Source organism: Leopardus geoffroyi, chromosome X, assembly GCF_018350155.1.
Source record: "Leopardus geoffroyi isolate Oge1 chromosome X, O.geoffroyi_Oge1_pat1.0, whole genome shotgun sequence".
NCBI lineage: Eukaryota > Metazoa > Chordata > Mammalia > Carnivora > Felidae > Leopardus > Leopardus geoffroyi.
The window spans coordinates 1,544,714-1,565,029 of record NC_059343.1 but is presented as its reverse complement, the minus strand read 5'-3'; the positions used below and the strand labels follow the sequence as shown (position 1 = coordinate 1,565,029).

The following is a 20,316-nucleotide window of genomic DNA, read 5'->3' as shown; positions in this document are numbered from 1 at the left end:
CTCATGAAAAAGTGAGAAGAAAAGAAAAAAATAACATCTTAGAATTATTTTTATTTTTTATATCTTAGAATTATTTTTCGAGTCATTTTGACTTTGCAGACATTAAAAAGAACTGTGGGGAACCCCTTGGGGGTTCCTCGGACCACACTTTGAGAACCACTACCATTAAAACTCCCTGCCTTGGCTTCCTATAATTTATAATTACAAAAGGCAAATGGAGGGAGGATCTAATATTTTTTAATTTTTTAAAATGTTTATTCACTTTTGACAGAGAGAGGCAAAGCATGAATTGGGGAGGGGCAGAGAAAGAGGGAGACACAGAATCCGAAGCAGGCTCCAGGCTCTGAGCCCCACGCAGGGCTCGAACTCACGGACCGCGAGATCATGACCTGAGCCGAAGTCGGATGCTCAACCGACTGAGCCACCCAGGCACCCCAGGATCTGATTTTTTTAACCCAAATGCCAAAAGCTGATAAAGATTCTAGAGACAGGGTTGCCGGAAAGCAGCTGCTCTAGAAGGATCTAGAACACAGAGAACTTACCGTTTGAAGGCGGGGCTGTAGGTGTATGCCGTGTTACTGCTCAAGTTGTAGATGAACGGTAAGTGCTTGTGGATGTCTGCCGTGGACCAGCTACTGAAGAAACTGTTCAGTAAGCCTTGATCTGCCCCTAGATGACGGAAGAGCGCTCGGAGAGAATTCAAGACGCGCTTGAAGGGCTTAATATACGCACCCACCCTCGAGGTCCCATTACGTGTCTCCTCTCTGCCCACTACAACACGACCGTTCGTCTCAAAAGGGAGTGGTCGCCCACACCGTTAATCTTAACACCGCATATTGTCTCCAAAATTCTCCACCCATAACCTAGACCATTGATAATAAACTCACACGTTGTCTCCAGAATTCTCCATCTTGCCCACAATGAACCCCATCTGGTAGCAACACTTCTTCCTCTACCATGTTTGCCTGGTGGGCAGCTCCTGGCCCGCACCCAGACAGGATTCTCGATCAGTCTCGTGTTTTCTTTTACGTGACAACAGTCGTAGCACACTCCCCCTCTATTAAAGCCTGTTCCAGCCAAATATCGGCTTCTCGCTGGGTCACTTTATTCTACTCCAGGGGCTGGCCAACCAAGGCTTACCTCCTGTATGATCAGGATTGGGGACCCATCCTTCCTACTCACTGTGGATGTTTTCAATGCTTTTCTACGTTGTGTATTTACTGACTGACTTCACTAATTCCTAACACCTTGCCTGGCCCTATTCTTCCACACCCGTCTTTAACTCACGTCGATTTGCCATTCACATATCTGGGGGAAGGTGAGCATGAGGCAGGGATATGGCTCCTGGGAAGAGCCCCGTTCTCTTCCACCCACGTCCGGCTTCCCTCGCTTACCGTCAAAGCTGCCGTGGTCCATGGCATGTCGCAGCAAGAGGCCGTGCGTCTCAAGAGACGGTTGGAAGACGAAGACGCCACTGTTGAAGCAGTCCGGCCACCCGGGATCCGGGGCTGCGGAAAACTCCGCCCTGTCAAACAGCTCATCGATATTGGACAGCACCTGGCAAAGCACAGCATGGGAAACCGTGTGGCCACACGTCTCTTACCTCTGGGATGCGGGTGAAAATGCCACAGACTATGGGCAGACTATGTCCAGCGACTGGAAACCCGTGCATGTTTTTTGACCGACTCTTCTGTTAGGCTTCCAACAGACACAGGAGAGCGTTATGAGTAAGACTGCTCTCCGGCTCATTTCAGGCGCCTGAAGTAACACCATCTCGGAGACGACATTATTTTCTCAAGGTTTTTAAAATCCTGCATAGAGCTTGCCCACCTGAATATCCTCTTTAATCCAGCAAAGGTGGCCAACGAAACTCTGCAAACCCGTGAACGGAGAGGTTTCCAAGTCAACGTGATGTTGCCTTCCAGAGCTTAACTATTAATTCCAGATTAATCCCTCCAACACCCATTGCCTTTTTAAATTGTGCTCTGCTTGGAAAAAGAAGACGTTACTCCCATGCTGCTATGGGTCTTATTTTCCTTGGCACCTCCCCGTCTTCCCATAGAGATGCTTTTGCCCCACCAAGACGACCTACAATGGACTGGCGACATCCCAACTCCCTGTCACGCTTTAGCTTTCCAATGGCTGGTTTTGAAGGCAGCCAACATAGGCTCCCACCCTTCGGGTCACTACCTTAAATGACAAAGGGAGGGAGCCACAGCCTCAGAAGCCAGCTGTTCCAGTCCCATTGGGACTATGCATTTCAATATACAATCAAGGCAAAATACTTTTTTCTAATTATTCGATTTCGTGTAGATGAAACAATGTGATTAGAAACGATGTGATTAGAAATCCCTCCTAGGGAGCGTGGCTTCAAGTGCCTTAGTGTCCCGAACGGGGACTACGGCAGTGCAAGTGCTGTGTTATACCTGGTTCCGACGCGCTGAATGTCAATGCTGGTGACAGAAATGGAGGTGGGGACCCAGCAGTAAGAACCAGCAGGCTACTTAAAAGGGGTCTTTGAGGGGTTCCTCGCTGTCCCCCCCCGTACTCACCAGAGTATCTGCATCCAGGAAGACGCACTTGCTGTAATGGGTGAGGGTCCAACAGTGAAGCTTGGTGAGGGTGACCCCAAGCTCAGGCCTCTTCAGAAAGGCCAGGTGGATGTAGTCTGCACTGTCCATCAGATTCACCTCGATCACCTCATCAAACACCTTCGACAGGATAACCCTGGAAAAGAGCCACACCAAATACTAGGAGAGCAAGGGACTATTCAACACAGGACATGCTATCCCTTCAAGATGACACCCCTTTGCTACTCACAAAACGGAGCACGGATCCAAAACCCCAAGCAATCTTTGTGTTCAGGCTTTATTTTTGCCATGGAGTTTTGTACACTTCCCACTCATGCTTAAGCCTTACGCAAACTTAAAAAGCTTGACAACTATACAAAATTGTCTTAGACTGATTCTGGTCATCCCTTAAGAAGGCAATTCTCTTATAAAAATGTGTGTGCTGTGGGAATGAATGCTGAGCAGATACAGACAATCTCTATCAGTTTTTGTTCTATGATCATTTTTTATTTTTTTCATTTTATGTATTTACTTTTTGCTTGTATTTTATGTATTCAAAACCTACATTGTTGGTTGCATACAAGTTCAACACTCAAATGTTGAAAGACATTTTGTCAAAATGAAATTTCCCTCTATTCCATTAACTTATTTTTTTGCTTACGTTCTACTCCATCATAGACCAGAATGTTTGGGGATGCAAAGAATTAAGGAAGAGCTAGAAAAAGGATGGTGGAAGGTCAAAAGGATACAGGGAGCCAATCAGGAGAGTTACCCATGCCCAAGCTGGAAGCACTTTGAACAGGAAAACAAATAAGAAACCCAAAGTATAAAATGAATCTTCATGGGTCAATATTAGTATTAATATTAGTATCAAAAATATGTTAATATCATAATATTAGTATTAATATGCTAATTAATAGATAAGTAAATGGGAAAAAAGGACTAGCAGAAGAATGCCAAATAATAAATGCATTAGGAATGAGGGAAATAGAAAATCACCATTGGGGGTGGCTGGGTGGTTCAGGTAAGCATCCTACTCTTGATCTTGGCTCAGAGATGGTGAGATCGAGCCCCTCATCAAGCTCTGTGCTGAAAGCGTGGAACATGCTTCAGCCTCTCTCTCTCTCTCTCTCTCTCTCTCCCTCTCTTTCTGGCCTCTCCCTTACTTGTATGCATACCCTCTCTCCCTCTCTCTCACAATAAATAAAATAACATTTGTAAACAAGAAAAGAAAATCACCATTAGGCTAACACTGCAGTAATAATTGCTGTTGACAAGGTTCTCCGATGGATGCTAAAATCAACGGGTGAAGGTTTTGAGAAGCAGCAGCATGTTTTCATAGTCTGAATGTATCTCCCCAAGATATTTATCAATTACAAAGACAAAAATCATAACCCCACAGATAGAACCTTATCCATGTGACCAAGGTTAATATCACCCTAACAGGACACAGCCACATCACATACTCCTTGATAGGATGCCCCAAAAGAGGTACATCACTTCTGCAGACTTTTTTTTTTTTTTGCCAAAAATGCATAACCTCTACTAACGAGAAAATACTGGACAAACCCAAGCTGAAAGGAATTCTATAATATAACTGACCAGTACTATTTGCAAATGTCAAGATCATGACACGTAAGGAAAGAAAAAGAAAATGTGATAGATGGGAAGTCACAAGGGCAGACGTGATAATTAATGCAGGGTCCTGGATGAGAACAGAATCATCTAATATCAAGCACATCCTTTCATTTCCACATTTTGTGTTGCTATTGAAGGTGCCCCCTGTACACATCCAGGATATGGCTGGATTTTATGTTTATTTTCCCCTGGCGGTAGTCTCTCTCCCTTAAAAGAGGTTTTTAACCCATTCACCTTTAGTATCATCGTTGACATATTCTTACTGAGTCCTGCAATTTTATTCTTTCCCCCCCCCCTTTTTTTTTTACATTTATCATACTTTCTTCTTCTTTGTAATCCTTTCCTGCCTTCCACTGCATGGATTAGATTTTGTTTTCCATTCCATGCATTTTTCCACTAATGCTTGGGAAGCATACGTACCCTTTATAGTCTCCTGGTGGTGACCATCCTCAGACTGTCAACACACATATTTGAACTTATATTTTTCTGGGGCACCCTGGTGGCTCAGTTGGTTGAGCATCCAACTTCAGCTCAGGTCATGATCTCATGGTTCATGAGTTTGAGCCCCACGTCGGGCTCTATGCTGACAGCTCGGAGCCTGGAGCCTGCTTCAGATTCTGTGTCTCCCCCTGTCTGCCCCTCCCCAGCTCGCGCACGGTCTCTCTCTCTCTCTCAAAAATAAAACATTTAAAATTCTTTTAAAAATATATTTTCTACCAAACGTAAAGATAGTCGGCATCTGTATGTTCACCCCAGAAGAGGCAAGAACATCACCTGATGTTCACTTCTGTCCCTCCCCACTGCACTCCACAATCACCTCGTTGTGGAGTGTAAATCCCAGACGATTTTCATAATTATGCACAATGCATTTACAATTCAATCCGAGTTCTACTTAGTTATTTGTTTAGCAATGCTTCTTATATTACAAGTTCCTGCCTGGATTCATAGTTCATTCTGGTTGAGTACATCCTGAAGTAATTATGTTCTCCAAAGGTCTTTGAGGGGTAGAATGATTAAGCTTTTACATATTTGGTACATCTTTATTTTGCTTTCGAACGGCATTAATGTGGCTGAATTGAGAAATCCCATCCCACGAGTGCTTTGTGCTCCAGAGAATGGGAGACATCCACTGTCTCAACCTGATGGATGCTCAAGTGTACTTAGCGCCTTTCTCCGCTCTTTGTTGGGTTCATTCATGTGCTCAAAACTCACGGGGCATTCGCAACCTAAAATCCTTTCTCAAAGCGGAAATAGGAGATGAGTTCCTCCCTACAATCCGTTCTTTGTCTCCTTTTGAAATTTCCATTATTAGGCAGGTGTTGGCATTTCCCAGTCGAGCCGTTATGTCCGTACCAGCTTTGATGCTCATGCCTTACGTTTTTTTTTTGTGTGTGCTTCACTGAACAGTATTGAAAGTACCTACGTGTCTGAAAGAGTGCTATTTCAATGCCAAGTTCCCCTTGCTTTTAACCCAGTTATTTATGGAATTTATGGCATCCTCAGGGTTGTGTAAAGATCCGGGAGCCAGGAGGGTGGAGGGCAAAAAAAGCATCACTCAGTGTTGCTACAAATAGATGGTGGTGTCACGTCCTTGAATTCTTTTGTTCAGTTCTGCTTGTTTTCTCAAAATAAATCCCTGGTCTTGGAGTTGAGTGTCACGAATACAATTTGTTTGAAGCTCCGAGCACGTGCTCCTGGGTTTGTTTCTGTGCAGAAAGATGACTCCACTCTGCACTTGGACCCTACAGCAGACAAAAGCAGAGTGGTGGTCCCCATACTCACACCCTTGGTCACTTGCGGTCACCTGTCACTGTCTGTCTTCTACTGGACCACAGGGCACCATTCCTCAGCTCTTCCGACGCCTGCAAACCGTGTCATGATTCTCCAACACTGGACCTTCCCAGGGTTACTGAACGTTTCTGAATATTTTACGGCTCGTCTTCAGTGGACCAGAAGACTGCCAGAAAGTCAGTGTGGACAGCTTGTACCGACCCCGAGGAGACGGGAACAGAGGAGGGAATCACATGGGAGTCATGGGGATGCTTTGGGCCCTTTGAGGACTGTTCTCTCTAAAAAAAATATGACGGTCCCCAATCACCGGGGCAACTGATGGGACAGTAGGCAACCAGGAAGCACCCCATGTTTTCCATCTTAATCCCAACCAAGACTAACCTCTCTGGTTATAAATATCCTCCAAAGATACAGTGATGCTTCCCACCCTCCATCCCTGTTATGTCCACCTGTCCGTCTGTGTGTCCTGTTTGTAAGACTTCCTTGAACATGATACAGACAACAAGCCTCGTCCCCACCGCAGGTCTCCTTAATGTGCCCCTTAGTTTATTTGTTTGATCTTTCACGTTTACACATGGTATTTCTGACCAACAGAGGTCTGGCTATCAGCCTCTGATTTAATTTAGAATGGTTTTCCCAGCTTTCGGATGAATGGACCATCCATCATATCAGTGTCTGGAGACACGTGTCTTTCCGACAACCGCAGGGAGGATCGTGGGTGGTGACTCTACCAGCATATCTCGAATGGAGACCAGAGATGCTGGTCAGCACCCAACAATGCACAGGACACCCCACAACAGACAGACATCCAGCCCCAAATGGCAGTAGTGCCCGAGCCAAGGCACCCTGATCTACCGACTTCTAAGGTTTGTCTACACTTTAAAAAATGTTACACTTCCTCATCTGGATTTCATCCTGGTACACGTTTAACTTTGTATTAAAAGGACTAGATCACTGCCTTTCTCTGTAAATCAAGTTGGGGTCTCAAGCTTAGGACGGTTTGTTAAAATAAATGAACATGTTCATTTCCCCACCCCCCCCCACCCCCAGGTTCTGAGATAGTTCCCATCACATGGAAATTAATTTCTTGTGGCCAACGTAACAGAACATCCTTGATCAACTGCCCAGTCACAGGACCTTCTAACTGATAAGTCTCTGTTCCCCACCCCCAGGTACTGGGTAGCAATGTTTTCTATGCCTTCTAGCATTCTTTTTTAAGATTCCTTTTTTTTTTTAAGTTTATTTATTTATTTTGAAAAAGACAGAGAGAGCGCCAACCGGGGAGGGGCAGAGAGAGAGAGAGAGAGGAAACAGAATCCCAAGCAGAGAATTTCTGATTTAAAATGTCTGAGGGTAATGCTGTTTTTTAAATGTGTTTTGCTCTTAATGTCTACGTTTATCACATTACAGTCAAAGGGCATAACATCCAATTCCTGCGCCAAGTAACACATTAAATGCCTCCTTGTGCCGTGAGTATAAAATCAATTTTTCTAAGTGGTCCGTGGCACATGAGAAAAAGGGCCATTGTTTATAGAACGCGTAACGTTTAAGAGATACCTTATGCTTTATTCATTACATCAACTTACTTACATGTCTGCTTTGTGAGTTAAAAACCAGCAAAACGCTATGAAAAGACCCTCCCTCTACGGCTCTTTCCGTTTGCCTGTGTATCAGATAGGTTTTATTTTTACGTGCTTTGTATAGGGATCGTTGGTGCACGGTCTTGAGTGGTATTATGTAACGTGTGAATTCTCCACTTGATTAGATAGCGTCTCTTGCCTAGATCCTTACACTCGGAAAAACCCTCTGATCGCCTCTGCTTTTCCTCCCTTGTACGTGTGATCCAATCCATCTGTCCATCCTTTATCAAATAAATATATCAGATAGAGGAGGAGGGGTGGGGGTTGGGGAACAGGTGACAAGGACGAAGGAGGGCACCGTCGCGATGAGCCCCGGATTCTGTATGGACATGTTTCACAACTATATTATACACCTGAAACTAAAGTAAGAGTACACATGAACTATCCAGGGGTTTAAATAAAACCTGACAACCGGGAGCCCTGAATTCACACAAGTCTGTTCTTACAACAGTCACCTTCAAGACAATTCTCTTTCGTAGGAAGATGAAGAAAAAAGAGAATTCTCTTTATGAGAAGCAAACGTAGCAAAGGAAACACGGGCAGTCATGGGATCTGCTCCTGGAGTCATGACTGGGGTCACCCGGAAAGCACCCAGAAGGTACGCGGGGTTGCCCACGCAAACGAGCACCATTCGTGACCATGTGGTGACACCCCGATGCGCGTCTGCACAGGCGGGAGCCTCCCCACGCTCGGGGGCGAATGCACAACACGCTCTCCAGAACCAGGACGTCTGAGGAGCTCACGTGTCTGCATTCGCGAGCACGCGCCCATGGCCGCGAAGGCGTCGTGATCAATCTGAGCTTGGAATCGTCCTCGACCTCCCGTGGCAAACCTTGCGTGGCGATCTCAAGGTCCCGGACTGTGGAGCGCCTCAGTTCAGATTGCTGCACGGGCGCCCCCTGTTCCCAGGACACACGTCAGGGGCCCGTAGAGGCAGGAACCTGCACCTGCTTCCTTGTCCCCGCCTCCTGCGCCTGCTTCCTTGTCCCTGCCTGTACAGACACAGTGTCCGCTGACCCCGGGCCAAGTGGGGGTCCTGTTTCTACTGGGCTGGTGCTGTGTGCCCGCAACGCCCCCACCCCACCGCCTCCGCTCTCCTTCATCGGACCCTCAACCCCACCCTCGTGCACCGCCGACCTCCCGACCGCTCCCAGGGTCTCGTCCTGGGGAGCAGGTGGCAGGCACAGTGTGGATGTGCAGACTGGGATCCCAGCTGGGTACGCCCGCCCGAGGGGTGCTGCTAACATGGGGCCAGAGAGGGGCACCGACAGCACCCAACCCACCAAGCACCGTGAGGCTTCTCGATCAGCCGTCCCTCGCGTGGCTCGCCTGGTTGTGACATCCCTGGGCCTGCTGGCAGACCCTCCCCAGCCTCTCTCTCCCAGAGTCACCACGAGAAACCCAGAGCTCTCCTCCGTACCCAGACGCGCACTCACCACCACGACAGACAGACGCCCGGAAATCCGCATGCAACACGGGGACACGTACGCACTCATCGGGAAGCAGAGCCCCGTTCCGCCCTCCCAAGGCTCCTGCAGAACCGCCTGAGGATCCCCCGACTCCCGAACTGACATCTGTCTCTTCCTTTGGGAGTCCTGCCTACGCGGATCACAGCTGGCGCGTACCAGAGTCACACGCCCCCCGTGACGGCCCGTGCTCCGGACCCCTTGCACTTCCCCGAGCATCGGCGGCCTCGCGTCCCTGCACAGCGGCAGGAAGCGGCCGAGCGCGTGAGAATCTCCCGGTCTTACCTGAGCAGGCTGGACACCTGTGAGGTGATGAGAACCACCAGCTTCCTGGTCGCTCGCTGCGTCCTCAGCGACTGTCCCAGCACCAGAGCGCCCTGGCAGTACGTGTCATTGGTGGCCAGCGTCACAAACGCCTGGTCCAACACTGTGGACGTGGACAAAAACACCAGAGTGACGTCCCGAGGCGTCTCCCCAGGTGGCCGGGTTCGAGGTCAGCCCTGTCTCTGCCTCTGAACCATCGCAAACTGCTCGATATTTCTCAAACGTTCCCTGGGAACACTTTCCTTACATCCTTTCTTTTTTTTATGTTTTCCTTTATTATTTTTTTAATAACCTGTACATCCCACGTGGACCTTGAACTCACGCTCCCGAGATCAAGAGTCACACGCTTCCCAGTCGGGCTCCCTGACGTCCCTTTTCATTGCAAAACACACACAGGGGAGTCTGGGGGGTTCAGTCAGCTGAGCGTCCGACTTTAGCTCAGGTCACGATCTCACGGTTTGTGAGTTCGAGCCCCGCGTGGGGCTCTGTGCTGACAGCTCAGAGCCTGGAGCCTGCTTCCCATTCTGTGTTTCTCTCTCTCTCTCTCTCTCTCTGCCCCTCTCCTGCTCACACACACTCTCTCTTTCTGAAAAATAAGTAAATATTAAAAAAAAAAAACTAAAAAAAAATCACACAGACACCCATGGAGTGTAAGGAGACCCCACCCGTGAAGCACAGACCAGCAGAATATGATTACAAGGTACTGATGCTCCAAATATCTGATCCTGAGCCCGAGCACATGGAAACGAGTCAGCCACCGTCCGATGATCCGAGCTACATTCTAGATGCCCGTGAGACTCTCCACAAAAAAGCTACGCCCGGTTTCCCAACGCGTGGACAGGACAGGAGGAAACGGTAACAGCAGATCCCCTTGAGGGCCATTTGCAATCCAAGTACATCGTCCCTCCCGGTGTTCGTGTCTCCTGGGACTTCCAGACTTAGTTCCTGGTCCGCCCAGAGCGCGTTGCCAGGAGAGACACAACAGCGTAAAGAAATCCTGGGCAGGCTCCGTGCTGTCTGCAGAAATTAAAATTCGCAGCACGCGGCGTGGGGCCCGAACACACAGACCTCGGTTCTCAAAGGCCAGAGAGCCGAGCTGAGCCCTCCCTCCCCTCCCCTCCCAGCAGGGCTGGTGGCTCCCAAAGGAGGGCCTGAAGGACTCACATTCACAGTGAATATAACGTGACAAAGGCAAGCTTCTGAGCGAGGCCTGTTTCTTGGGCCGCCTCCCTGACCTTTACATGCCATGGGGCTACATTCCAAAGTGCACTTGTGACAACAGGATCCCGTCTGCACGTGGCTGCTGCTAAGAGGATTGGGTGAATTCCACGGTCTCCTCTGTGGCTTGAGTCTTACCCCACACTTGAGAGCTCAACTTTCTAGGCGCCAAATACCCATCTACCTACGTGTTATCTATCTGTCCATACATGATTATCTATCTATCCATCCATCCATCCATCCATCCATCCATCAATAAATCCATCCATCTATCCACCCATCCATCATATCTATCTATCTACCTATCTATCATCTGTCTATATTTATCCACCCATCCATCCCTCTAAGCATCCATTTCTGTGTCTGTCTGTCTATCTATCTGTCCATCCATCCATCCATCCATCCATCATATCTATCTATCATCCATCCACCCACCCACCCACCCACCCATCATATCTATTTATCCATCCATCATATCTATCTATCTATCTATCCATCATATCTATCTATGTATCTATCCATCCAACTATCATCTATCTCTTGATCCATCTATCTATCATCTATCTGTATCTATCCACCCATCCATCCCTCTAACCATCCATCTATTTCTGTGTCTGTCTGTCCATCCATCCATCATATCTATCTATCCATCTATTTATCCATCCATCCATTCATCCATCCACCCATCAATAAATCCATCCATCTATCCATCCATCAATCCATCATATCTATCTATCCATCCATATCTATCTATCCATCCATCCATCCATTCTATTATCTATCTATCATCTATCTATCTATATTGCCAACATATCAATCACCTACCATCTATCTATATATCCGTCATCTATCATTTACTTACCACATATTATGCACCACCTGTCATCTGTCAACCATTTATTACAATCACCTATCTATCCATTCATCCGTCCATCATATCTGTTTGTCTGTCTGTTATCTATCCGCCCATCCATCCATCCATCCATCATCTAGTTATCTCTTTTTCTATCAATCTAGTTTTTTGTTTTTGTTTTTGTTTTTGTTTTTTTTTACACAACTGGCTTTGAATGCTGTTCAGTCTGCAGGGACAGGGATAGCACTCACAGAAATATGGACAACAAAAAACAATGTTGTGGGAAAAGCAAGGAGGGTAGTTTTGCCACGAGGTGCTGGAAGGCTGAGGAGACACCCCTGCGATGTCTGAGATATGGGAACAAAGACTGGGGTCCCCCGGAGACCTCACAGTGACGGGAAAGAGCCCCAGACCAGAACGGATGGCCCTGTGACAGGATGGCCGTGCAGACAAGAGGCAAGTGTTGCTCAACTGGCCCGAGATAAGGTACTGGGTGGAACAGAACACGAAAGTGTCCAAACACTGGTAACGGTACACACTGGTTTTGCAGCGTTTTGTAGGGACATAAATGTACCTGATGTAATCGATGGGTGTTATGAGCTGAATTACGTCCCCCCGCCAAATTCACACAAACTCCTCCCCCCTGGGACCTCAGAATATGGATATATCTGGAGATGGGGTCTTTGAAGAGGAGATTAAGGTAAATTGAGGTCAGTAGGGTGGGCGTGGGCGTGATCCCACAGGACTGAGGTCCTTATGAGAGGAGTTTAGGATACAGAATGACACAGAGGGACGACCATATGAGGACACGGGGACAAGACGGTCTACACACGAAAAAGAGAGGCCACAGGAAGAACCAGTGTCAGCCCCGCCCGGATCTGACTCCCAGCCTCCAGGACCAGGAGAAAAGACACGTATGTTATCTGAGACACGTCATCGAGAGTATTTGTCACAGGAGTCCGGTAATGGCACACCAGCCCGGGAGAAAAGCAGCAGAGAAATCACCCAGTGACCCTTCCTCACAGAAAAAGAAAATCCCCAACGAAGCTTGCTCGGATAGCACCCAAAAAAGAACGTCAAATTCTGGCCGAGCGGAAGGTAACAGCACGACCCGACAAAGACCCAACTAGGTTACTCCTACTCATTGATCTTTTCGATGATCAGGAGCCCGGCTGCCCTGTACCTAAGGCAACCGTCAGGCCCAGAACAATTAAGTAGATTTCCAACCATCTCACGTTTCAGAACGACCAGGTTTGGACACATCAGCGGCTTCCTCGTGAGGCACGGGGTCTCCGGGGACCCCAAACGATGCACTGCGGACAGGCAGTTCGTTCGCGGATTCCTACAGAAGTCACAGCCGGAGCTGGGACCACTGAGCGGGTTGGACACAAGGACCCGGGCCTGATTCTGCTCAGGACGGACGGCTTCGTGATCCCGCTAACAGGAGTGCGCAAAATCACTCACGGGGAGGACCCCTGTCAGAGGAAGCAACGCAGACCAACGGGTCTCCACCTTTACAAGGATGAGAATTCACCCACCCACACGGTCCTGCTTTTAAGAAGCTACCACCGACCGAGTTTCCATAAGGCATCAGCCAATGCGGGTTTAAGAAAAACAAAACAAAACAGATATTCCTGCAAAAGCGAGTTCAGCCGGACGAACGTGGCAGCTGAGAGCTTCCCAATGGGTCTGGAAGAAACCTGTTTATTTTTACCTATGTCTCTTCCTGGCCTGTCCTCCACTTGACCTGTCTTCCATCCACCCCCCTCCGCAATAACACAGCCGGCTGGCTCCCTCCTCCCCCCCCCTCTGCTTTTACTCAAAGCTGGTTTCTGTTCCCCCCGCCCCCACCCAAGGAAAATGTGGAATCCACAGTTGGGGTCTTGGAGCACGTTGCAAGGCTGACCGGGATGTGTCCCAACGCCTCTCACTGAATGCTGCCATTATCCACAGGCCCCAGCGGCTTCGGGAAGGTGGTTTCCCCTGTGCAGGAACGCAGGCCTCTCCCTGCAACACAGGACCTGTTTTCCTCCTCCTGGGAACAGACTCTTAACAGCGGGAACCACAGGGAACCATGGTCCTGCGTCCCCCGCTCAACAATTCTCCTTTCTAAGGCCAGAGAAGAGGAAAGCACAGATTTACCAACCTCTGAATAAAAAGTAACGTTTTTTGATTTTTTTTTTTTTTTCTTTTTCCCTAAAGAAAGAAAAGACGTGCATGGTCACGTCTGGTCTGGTCTGGTGCAAGACGGGGGGTGGCTTTGTGCCAGCAGGAGGACAGGCATCTTTCTCGGGGGGGCGAACGTCACATGCTAATCACCTAATTGTGTGGCTCCCCGAAGTGCCCACATTTGACGTCCACAAAACCCAACGCCACGTGCGAAGGGCTGGATCTGAGCCCTCGGGGTCAGGCCCAGCCTTAAGTCCCAGGCGTGCGGCCACCCTAAGCCTGCTGCGGTGCGGGGAGATGACCCGGAACCTGCTATCTGTCGCCCGGTTGCTGAGAACCCCACACAGTGCAATCCTGTGGCCAAGAAACTAGCCCACTGGAACTCCCCGGGCAGCGACTGACAGGAGGAAAATTCGGGAGCCTCCAAGCCCCCTGCCCATGCTATAAATGGCCCCTCCCCGCTGGTGAGACTCCCCCCAACTCCGCCCACCTGGCAGCACCAGGCTCTGCGAAAGCTCGGAAACACTCGGGTGGCACTGGGGAGGCGAGGGGCTTGGGGAGACTGTGGGGGCACAGCGGGGGTCTCTCCAGATCAGATGGATCTCACAAGTGCCACAAGGAACAGGGAGGCTGAACGCAAAGCCTTCTCCGACTCACCCGGCATGGTTCCGCGCTCGTCGCCTGGCGCACAGTGGGGCTGACCGCCTGGGCTCTCCTGGGCGCGCGGGTGGACTCCGCCGGCTGGAGCAGGGCCTAGCAGAGGCGGCTTCGTCGTCGTCGTCGTCTCCAGGGGACCCGCGCGGAGCTCCAGGCCTGCAGGCGACAGCTGCACTCCAGATACCCACAGCTGCAGCCCCAGCCCGGCGCGCCCCGACCCTGGGCCCTGCTGAACCCGAGCCCCCTCCACGACCCCCGTGCCCTGCACGTCCTCGTCCGTGCTCGCGGGCAGCCTCTGTCCTCCAGCCAAGCTCCCCTCGACCCGGAGTCACCTGCGACCCCTCTGCGCCCCGGGGCACCCTCAGGCTCGCTCTGGCCCTAGCCCGCCCGCCCGGGTGTCAGAAGCGTCCTCGCCGTGCCCGGCACTCCCTCCAGCCTCCGCCCTCCAGCCTCCGCCGTGTCCCCCGCTCCCTCCGGGGGCCCCTAGACCCCTCGAAGCTCCCGAGTCACCTGCGGCCCCGCCGCGCCCCGCCCCTCCTACGAGCGCCCGGAGGCCTCGGCCCCACCCTGGCCCCGCGCCCCCGTCGCCTCCTTCCCTGCGGGTCCCCCACAGCGTGCGCCACCCCGCCCCTCGTCCCTCGGCTCCCCCGCAGCGTCCCCCGCCCCGGTCCCCGCCACGCCCCAGCGGCCTCCACGCCCCCGCACGTCCCGAGCGCACCAGCAACCCGGAGACACCCTCCCCGGACTCCTGGCCAGGACCCCGCAGCCCCGCGCCCCCCACACCTTCTGCGCACTCCGGCAGCCCGGCGCCCCCTCCCCAGATCCCTGCCCAGCCCCCTCAGTCCCGCCCCCCCATACCTTCTGCGCGCCCCCCACACCTCCTGCGCACTCCGGCGGCCCGGCGCCCCTTCCCCCGATCCCTGCCCAGCCCCCGCAGCCGCGCGCCCTTCACACCTTCTGCGCGCCCCCCACACCTCCTGCGCTCCGGCAGCCTCTGGCCGGGCAGGCGCTGGGAGGCCCCGCGGCCCGCGCCCCGCGATTGGCCGCTCGCCGGAAGCCAGGCCCCACCCCCGCTCGGCCGCAGGGGCACAGGTCCCCACCTCCGCCGCAGACCCCGCCCCCCCGGCCAGCGCCAGAGCGAGCCTCGACAGCCCTCCGTCCGCGCCCCTGCCCCCACCCCACCCCACCCCGAAGCCCCCTCCTTGCCAAATCCTGGAGCCCCAGGTTTGGAGGTTTGCACATTTAACCTTCAACCAGCCCCCCCCCCCCAAAGTAAATGTTTGCAGTGGCCTGGCCGGCCTGGGCTCAAGGCCAGCGAGCTGCCCTGCGGAGGCCACGCTGGAGACCTACCCGCAGGGACCGCGACGCTGGATCTTGACCGAATTCGGGGCGAGCGCAGGGAAGAGCGAAGCGGGCGCGCGCAGGAAGGCGGGAGAGGACCACAAGATTAATGAAGTCTTGGCGCCTCAGCACTTGAATCCGTGCTCGCCTGGGCCAGGGCACCTGTGAGTGTGAGCGCGAGTGGGCGCGCGTGCGCACGCAGGGCTGTGCCTGTGACCCCGCAAAGCACCAGGGGGTGCGTCTAAGACTTGGATATGTGCGGGGCCGACCTCAGGCATGGATGCAACAGTGAGCCAGCCTATCCGCCTGTGAGTGAGTGAGTAGCGAAGGGAATAACTGAACGCATGCTTCAGTCAAAGGAGGAGGGAATCCATGAATGAGTATAGGAGTGCGTGCAGTGCATGAATGAGTGAGTTCCTGCGCCGTCACTGGGGGAGGGGTGCCCGTATCCATGAATGAGTGAGTTCCTGCGCCGTCACTGGGGGAGGGGTGCCCGTATCCATGAATGAGTGAGTTCCTGCGCCGTCACTAGGGGAGGGATGCCCATATCCATGCATGAGTGAGTTCCTGCACCATCGATGGGGGAGGGGTGGCCGTATCCATGCATGAGTGTGTTCCTGCGCCATCGCTGGGGGAGGGGTGCCCGTATCCATGAAGGCGTGAGTTCCTGCGCCATCGCTGGGGGAGGGGTGCTCATATCCATGCATGAGTGAGTTCCTGCACCATTGCTGGGGGAGGGGTGTCCGTATCCATGAATGAGTGAGTTCCTGCGCCGTCACTGGGGGAGGGGTGCCCATATCCATGCATGAGTGAGTTCCTGCCTCATCGATGGGGGAGGGGTGCCCGTATCCACACATGAGTGAGTTCCTGCACCGTCGCTGGGGGAGGAGTGCCCGTATCCATGCATGAGTGAGTTCCTGCACCGTCACTGGGGGAGGGGTGCCCGTATCCATGAAGGTGTGAGTTCCTGCGCCATCGCTGGGGGAGGGGTGCCCGTATCCATGCATGAGTGAGTTCCTGCCTCATCGCTGGGGGAGGGGTGCCCGTATCCACGCATGAGTGAGTTTCTGCGCCATCGCTGGGGGAGGGGTGTCCGTATCCATGAAGGTGTGAGTTCCTGCGCCATCGCTGGGGGAGGGGTGCCCGTATCCATGAATGAGTGAGTTCCTGCGCCATCGCTGGGGGAGGGGTGCCCGTATCCACGCATGAGTGAGTTTCTGCACCGTCACTGGGGGAGGGGTGCCCGTATCCACGCATGAGTGAGTTCCTGCCTCATCGCTGGGGGAGGGGTGCCCGTATCCATGAATGAGTGAGTTCCTGCGCCATCGCTGGGGGAGGGGTGCCCGTATCCACGCATGAGTGAGTTTCTGCACCGTCACTGGGGGAGGGGTGCCCGTATCCACGCATGAGTGAGTTCCTGCCTCATCGCTGGGGGAGGGGTGCCCGTATCCACGCATGAGTGAGTTTCTGCAGCATCCCTCGGTGGATGGGGAAGGGGGAACATGGGTACCCAGAAATGCTGCCCTGAAGAGACGAACGTCTTGGACGCACAACTTGAAGGGTCAGCAGACGAACGCAGGGTAAGAGTTAGTGTTAGGACAGGAGACACGTGAGCCATGGAGAGTCGCAGAGGGAGGGAAATGGCAGCCAGATGGGCCAAGAACTCCTGAGACCAGACAGCTTGTGACTGGGGCCATGGGAGAGCGTCAAGGACCAGTGGTCAGAGAGAGCAGGCAGTTCCTTCTGGAGCTCTTCATTCTGTGTGGCCTTCCTGGATCCAATGAGCTGTCCTTGTCCTTCTGGCTCTGCGGTCCAGGGGGCATATATCTGCAGGGGGAGTTGACATGCCTGTTGTTCAGGGACAGAACCGGGCTTCCCGCTTTGCGAAGTCACCTGGGGTAGGGGAGGAGGACAGAAGAGTCACAGAGGAGGTCACCTCCCCACAACAGGACTTTGCTGGATTTCATGATTCCCCATTGTGACGAGTGGCCCACAAGTGACTGCATGGGGAACAGGGGCTTTGCATCCTTAAAAGCCGCAGGCCTCAGGGGGCTTGGAAAAGAAGGACCTTGGGCGTAACAATGGCAGAGATGGAGAAGGGAAGGGACCCAGGTTCCAGCAGCCCCTGTCCACAGAGACAGCAGCTTGATGGATAACCATCCGCCTCGGGGCACAGGTGCTGGTGGGGTTATTCACCCCAGGGCCCAGAGGGGCCCAGAGCTGTTAAGACCTTGCAAGCCGGTGAGGGAAGTGGGCGACGCCATCTGGAACACGCGGGGGCAGCGCCCCACCTCATCATGCTCACGGTCTCCAGAATGCACACGTGGTGAGCCACAAAGGTATCGTGGGTCTGACCCCACTGGAGAGGGGCTTATGGAGCTCCCTGCCCCCACCACGGCTGTGTGCACCTGCTTGACCGCTTCTGGGGTCTGGAAAGGTATCTGCAGGGCTCACTGAGCCTCTAGAAGGTTCTCTGAAATCTCCGCAGCCTCCAGACTAGCAGTGGGAAGAGGAGAAACGTTCTCAGGAAGGTGGACAGCATGGGAAAGAGTTCCCGTGTGAGTCCTGCTCGGCCCCCCGCAGCCCTCTTGCTTCCAGGGGCAGGGGGAGGCTCCCTGGCCTCTGTGGTGGTCTTCCTTCTGGCTCCATTATTTCCCGAGTGTCCCCACACATCCGAGCCACGGGGTCATTCTGTTGGGCCTCATTCTGGCCTGTCAGTGAGCAAAGTGTGGAGTGCTGCGTGCAAAGGCCCTCCTATGAGGCATGGGGTCCTGGGACGGGACTCCAACAGTAAGAGATCCATTTGCAAATGTCCCAGACGGGTCCTGCCTCCTTTACTACATGGGGCAGTGAGGTTCCCAAATTGTCCCCTTTCTGTGGGTCGGAAGCTGTCTACCAGCAGGGTTTCCCACCCCCCCCCCCCCCCCGGCACCGGTGACGTGTGGGGCAGGGCATGCTCTGATGCGCGGCATCTTGGGCACTGTAGGGTATGCAGCAGCTTCTCTGGTCTCCACCCATAAGTGCCAGTGGCACTTCCCTCCCCTCCCTCAGTTGTGACCACCACAAACAACTGCACACATGGCCAACAGTCCCCTGAGGGGCAGAATCAGCACTAGGTAGTTAGCCATAGGGAGGGAGGAGGGGAGGGAGGGATGCATGGATGGATAGATAGATAATAGATATGACGGATGGATGGATGGATGGATGGATCGATCAATAGATAGATAATAGATAGGTACATACATATATATATATGATGGATGGATGGATACATACATACATAGGTACATGGAAGAGATGGATGGATAAATGGATTGATGGATGTGTGGATAAGATTGATTGATTGATTCATTCATTGATAGGATGCATGGATGATTGGATGGATGGATGGATGGATGGATGGATGGATGGATAAGATTGATTGATTCATTCATTCACTGATAGGATGCATGGATGATTGGATGGATGGATGGATGGATGGATGCATGGATGGATGGATACATAGATAGATAATATATATGATGGATGCATGGATGAATGGATTGATCGATAGATAATAGATAGATACATACATACATATGTTGGATGGATAGATAGATAATAGTTGGATAGATGACAGATGGATGGATGGGTGGACGGATCGATGGATTGATCGATAAATAATGGATAGATACATACATATGATGGATGGATAGATACATAGGTAGATATGAGGGATGGTTGGATATTTAGATGGGTAGACAAATGGAGTCTCTTGTCCCGAGGCAGGGTTTCTTGCCATCAGCACTGCTGACGTCTGGGGCTGCATGACTCTTTGACACGGGCGTCCTGGGCACCGTGTTGCCCAGCGTCCCTCCCTGGTCTCCACCCACCATCTGCCAGGAGCCCCCTCACCCAGTTGTAAGAACTGAAAATGTCTCCAGACTTTGCCCCGAGGCCTCCGGGAACGAAACCACGCCTGGCTGAGAATGTCCGTCCTGCGGCAAGAGAGCCTTCTGGGTGGACGCCAGCTTGGGGCCGCACCAAGCAGAGCCGGCTGCCAGGCCCTGAAACCGGGGCGTCCCCGCCCCCGCGTCACGCCACATCGTGTGGGGCGTTAGTCCCAGGGGTGTGTGCGCGCGGAACGAAGGCTCAGTGGGCACCGTGGGGGTCTGCGTGCGCAGTGGAGTCTGACCTGGCGCCTAGCCTGAGTGTCCCCCCTGCGGCCCAGGCACATCCCTGTCCAAGCCGAGCACAAGCCTCCAGCTTTCCATTCACACGCACGTCACGGACCTCCGGGCCACTTACCAGGGGCCTCTGTGGCTTCTCCACGTGCCCAGCGTGCGTGGGGTGGGGCGTCCTGCGCACAGCAGGGTCCACCCTGCGTCCTGGCCTCCACCCCCACAGGCCAGGGGCACCTGCCCACCGGCCTCCGAAGCCAGAGGCAGGAGCTAAGGGGGGGGGGGGGGGGGGGAGGGGACGACGCCCTCTCCCTAGGAGCCTGAGGGGCAGGGAGGTCCGGCTGGAGCGCCCAGATGCAGATGGCTTCTTGTCCTCCCGGCGCCACCCTTTCCCTGTGCTGAGTCACAGATAAGCGCTCCCAAAGGGAAGCTGGAATTCTGGTGTCTCAGCCCAGCTCTCAGAGGACCAGAGACGGGGCCAGGGGCTGG

General features: G+C 52.7%; 1 protein-coding gene across 7 annotated transcripts in view; it reads right to left on the bottom strand.

Annotated features, from left to right (window-relative positions):
* GYG2 (glycogenin 2) overlaps positions 1-20,106 on the bottom strand; it is a 36,368-nt gene extending 16,262 nt beyond the window's left edge. For 2 of the 7 annotated variants that reach the window (XM_045470766.1, XM_045470762.1), the window contains exons 1-6: positions 15,281-15,400; positions 14,327-14,482; positions 9,391-9,532; positions 2,553-2,727; positions 1,395-1,557; positions 543-669 (exon numbers count right to left, since the gene is read on the bottom strand). In XM_045470766.1, the coding sequence (XP_045326722.1) occupies positions 543-669; positions 1,395-1,557; positions 2,553-2,727; positions 9,391-9,532; positions 14,327-14,333 (614 nt within the window). In that variant the 5' untranslated portion in view covers positions 14,334-14,482; positions 15,281-15,400. Of the gene's footprint in view, positions 1-542; positions 670-1,394; positions 1,558-2,552; positions 2,728-7,589; positions 7,861-9,390; positions 9,533-14,326; positions 14,483-15,184; positions 15,564-15,676; positions 15,962-19,954 lie in introns of those variants that run through there. The other 5 variants (XM_045470761.1, XM_045470760.1, XM_045470763.1 and 2 more) reach the window with 5 other exon arrangements.
* Positions 20,107-20,316: the final 210 nt, after the last annotated feature.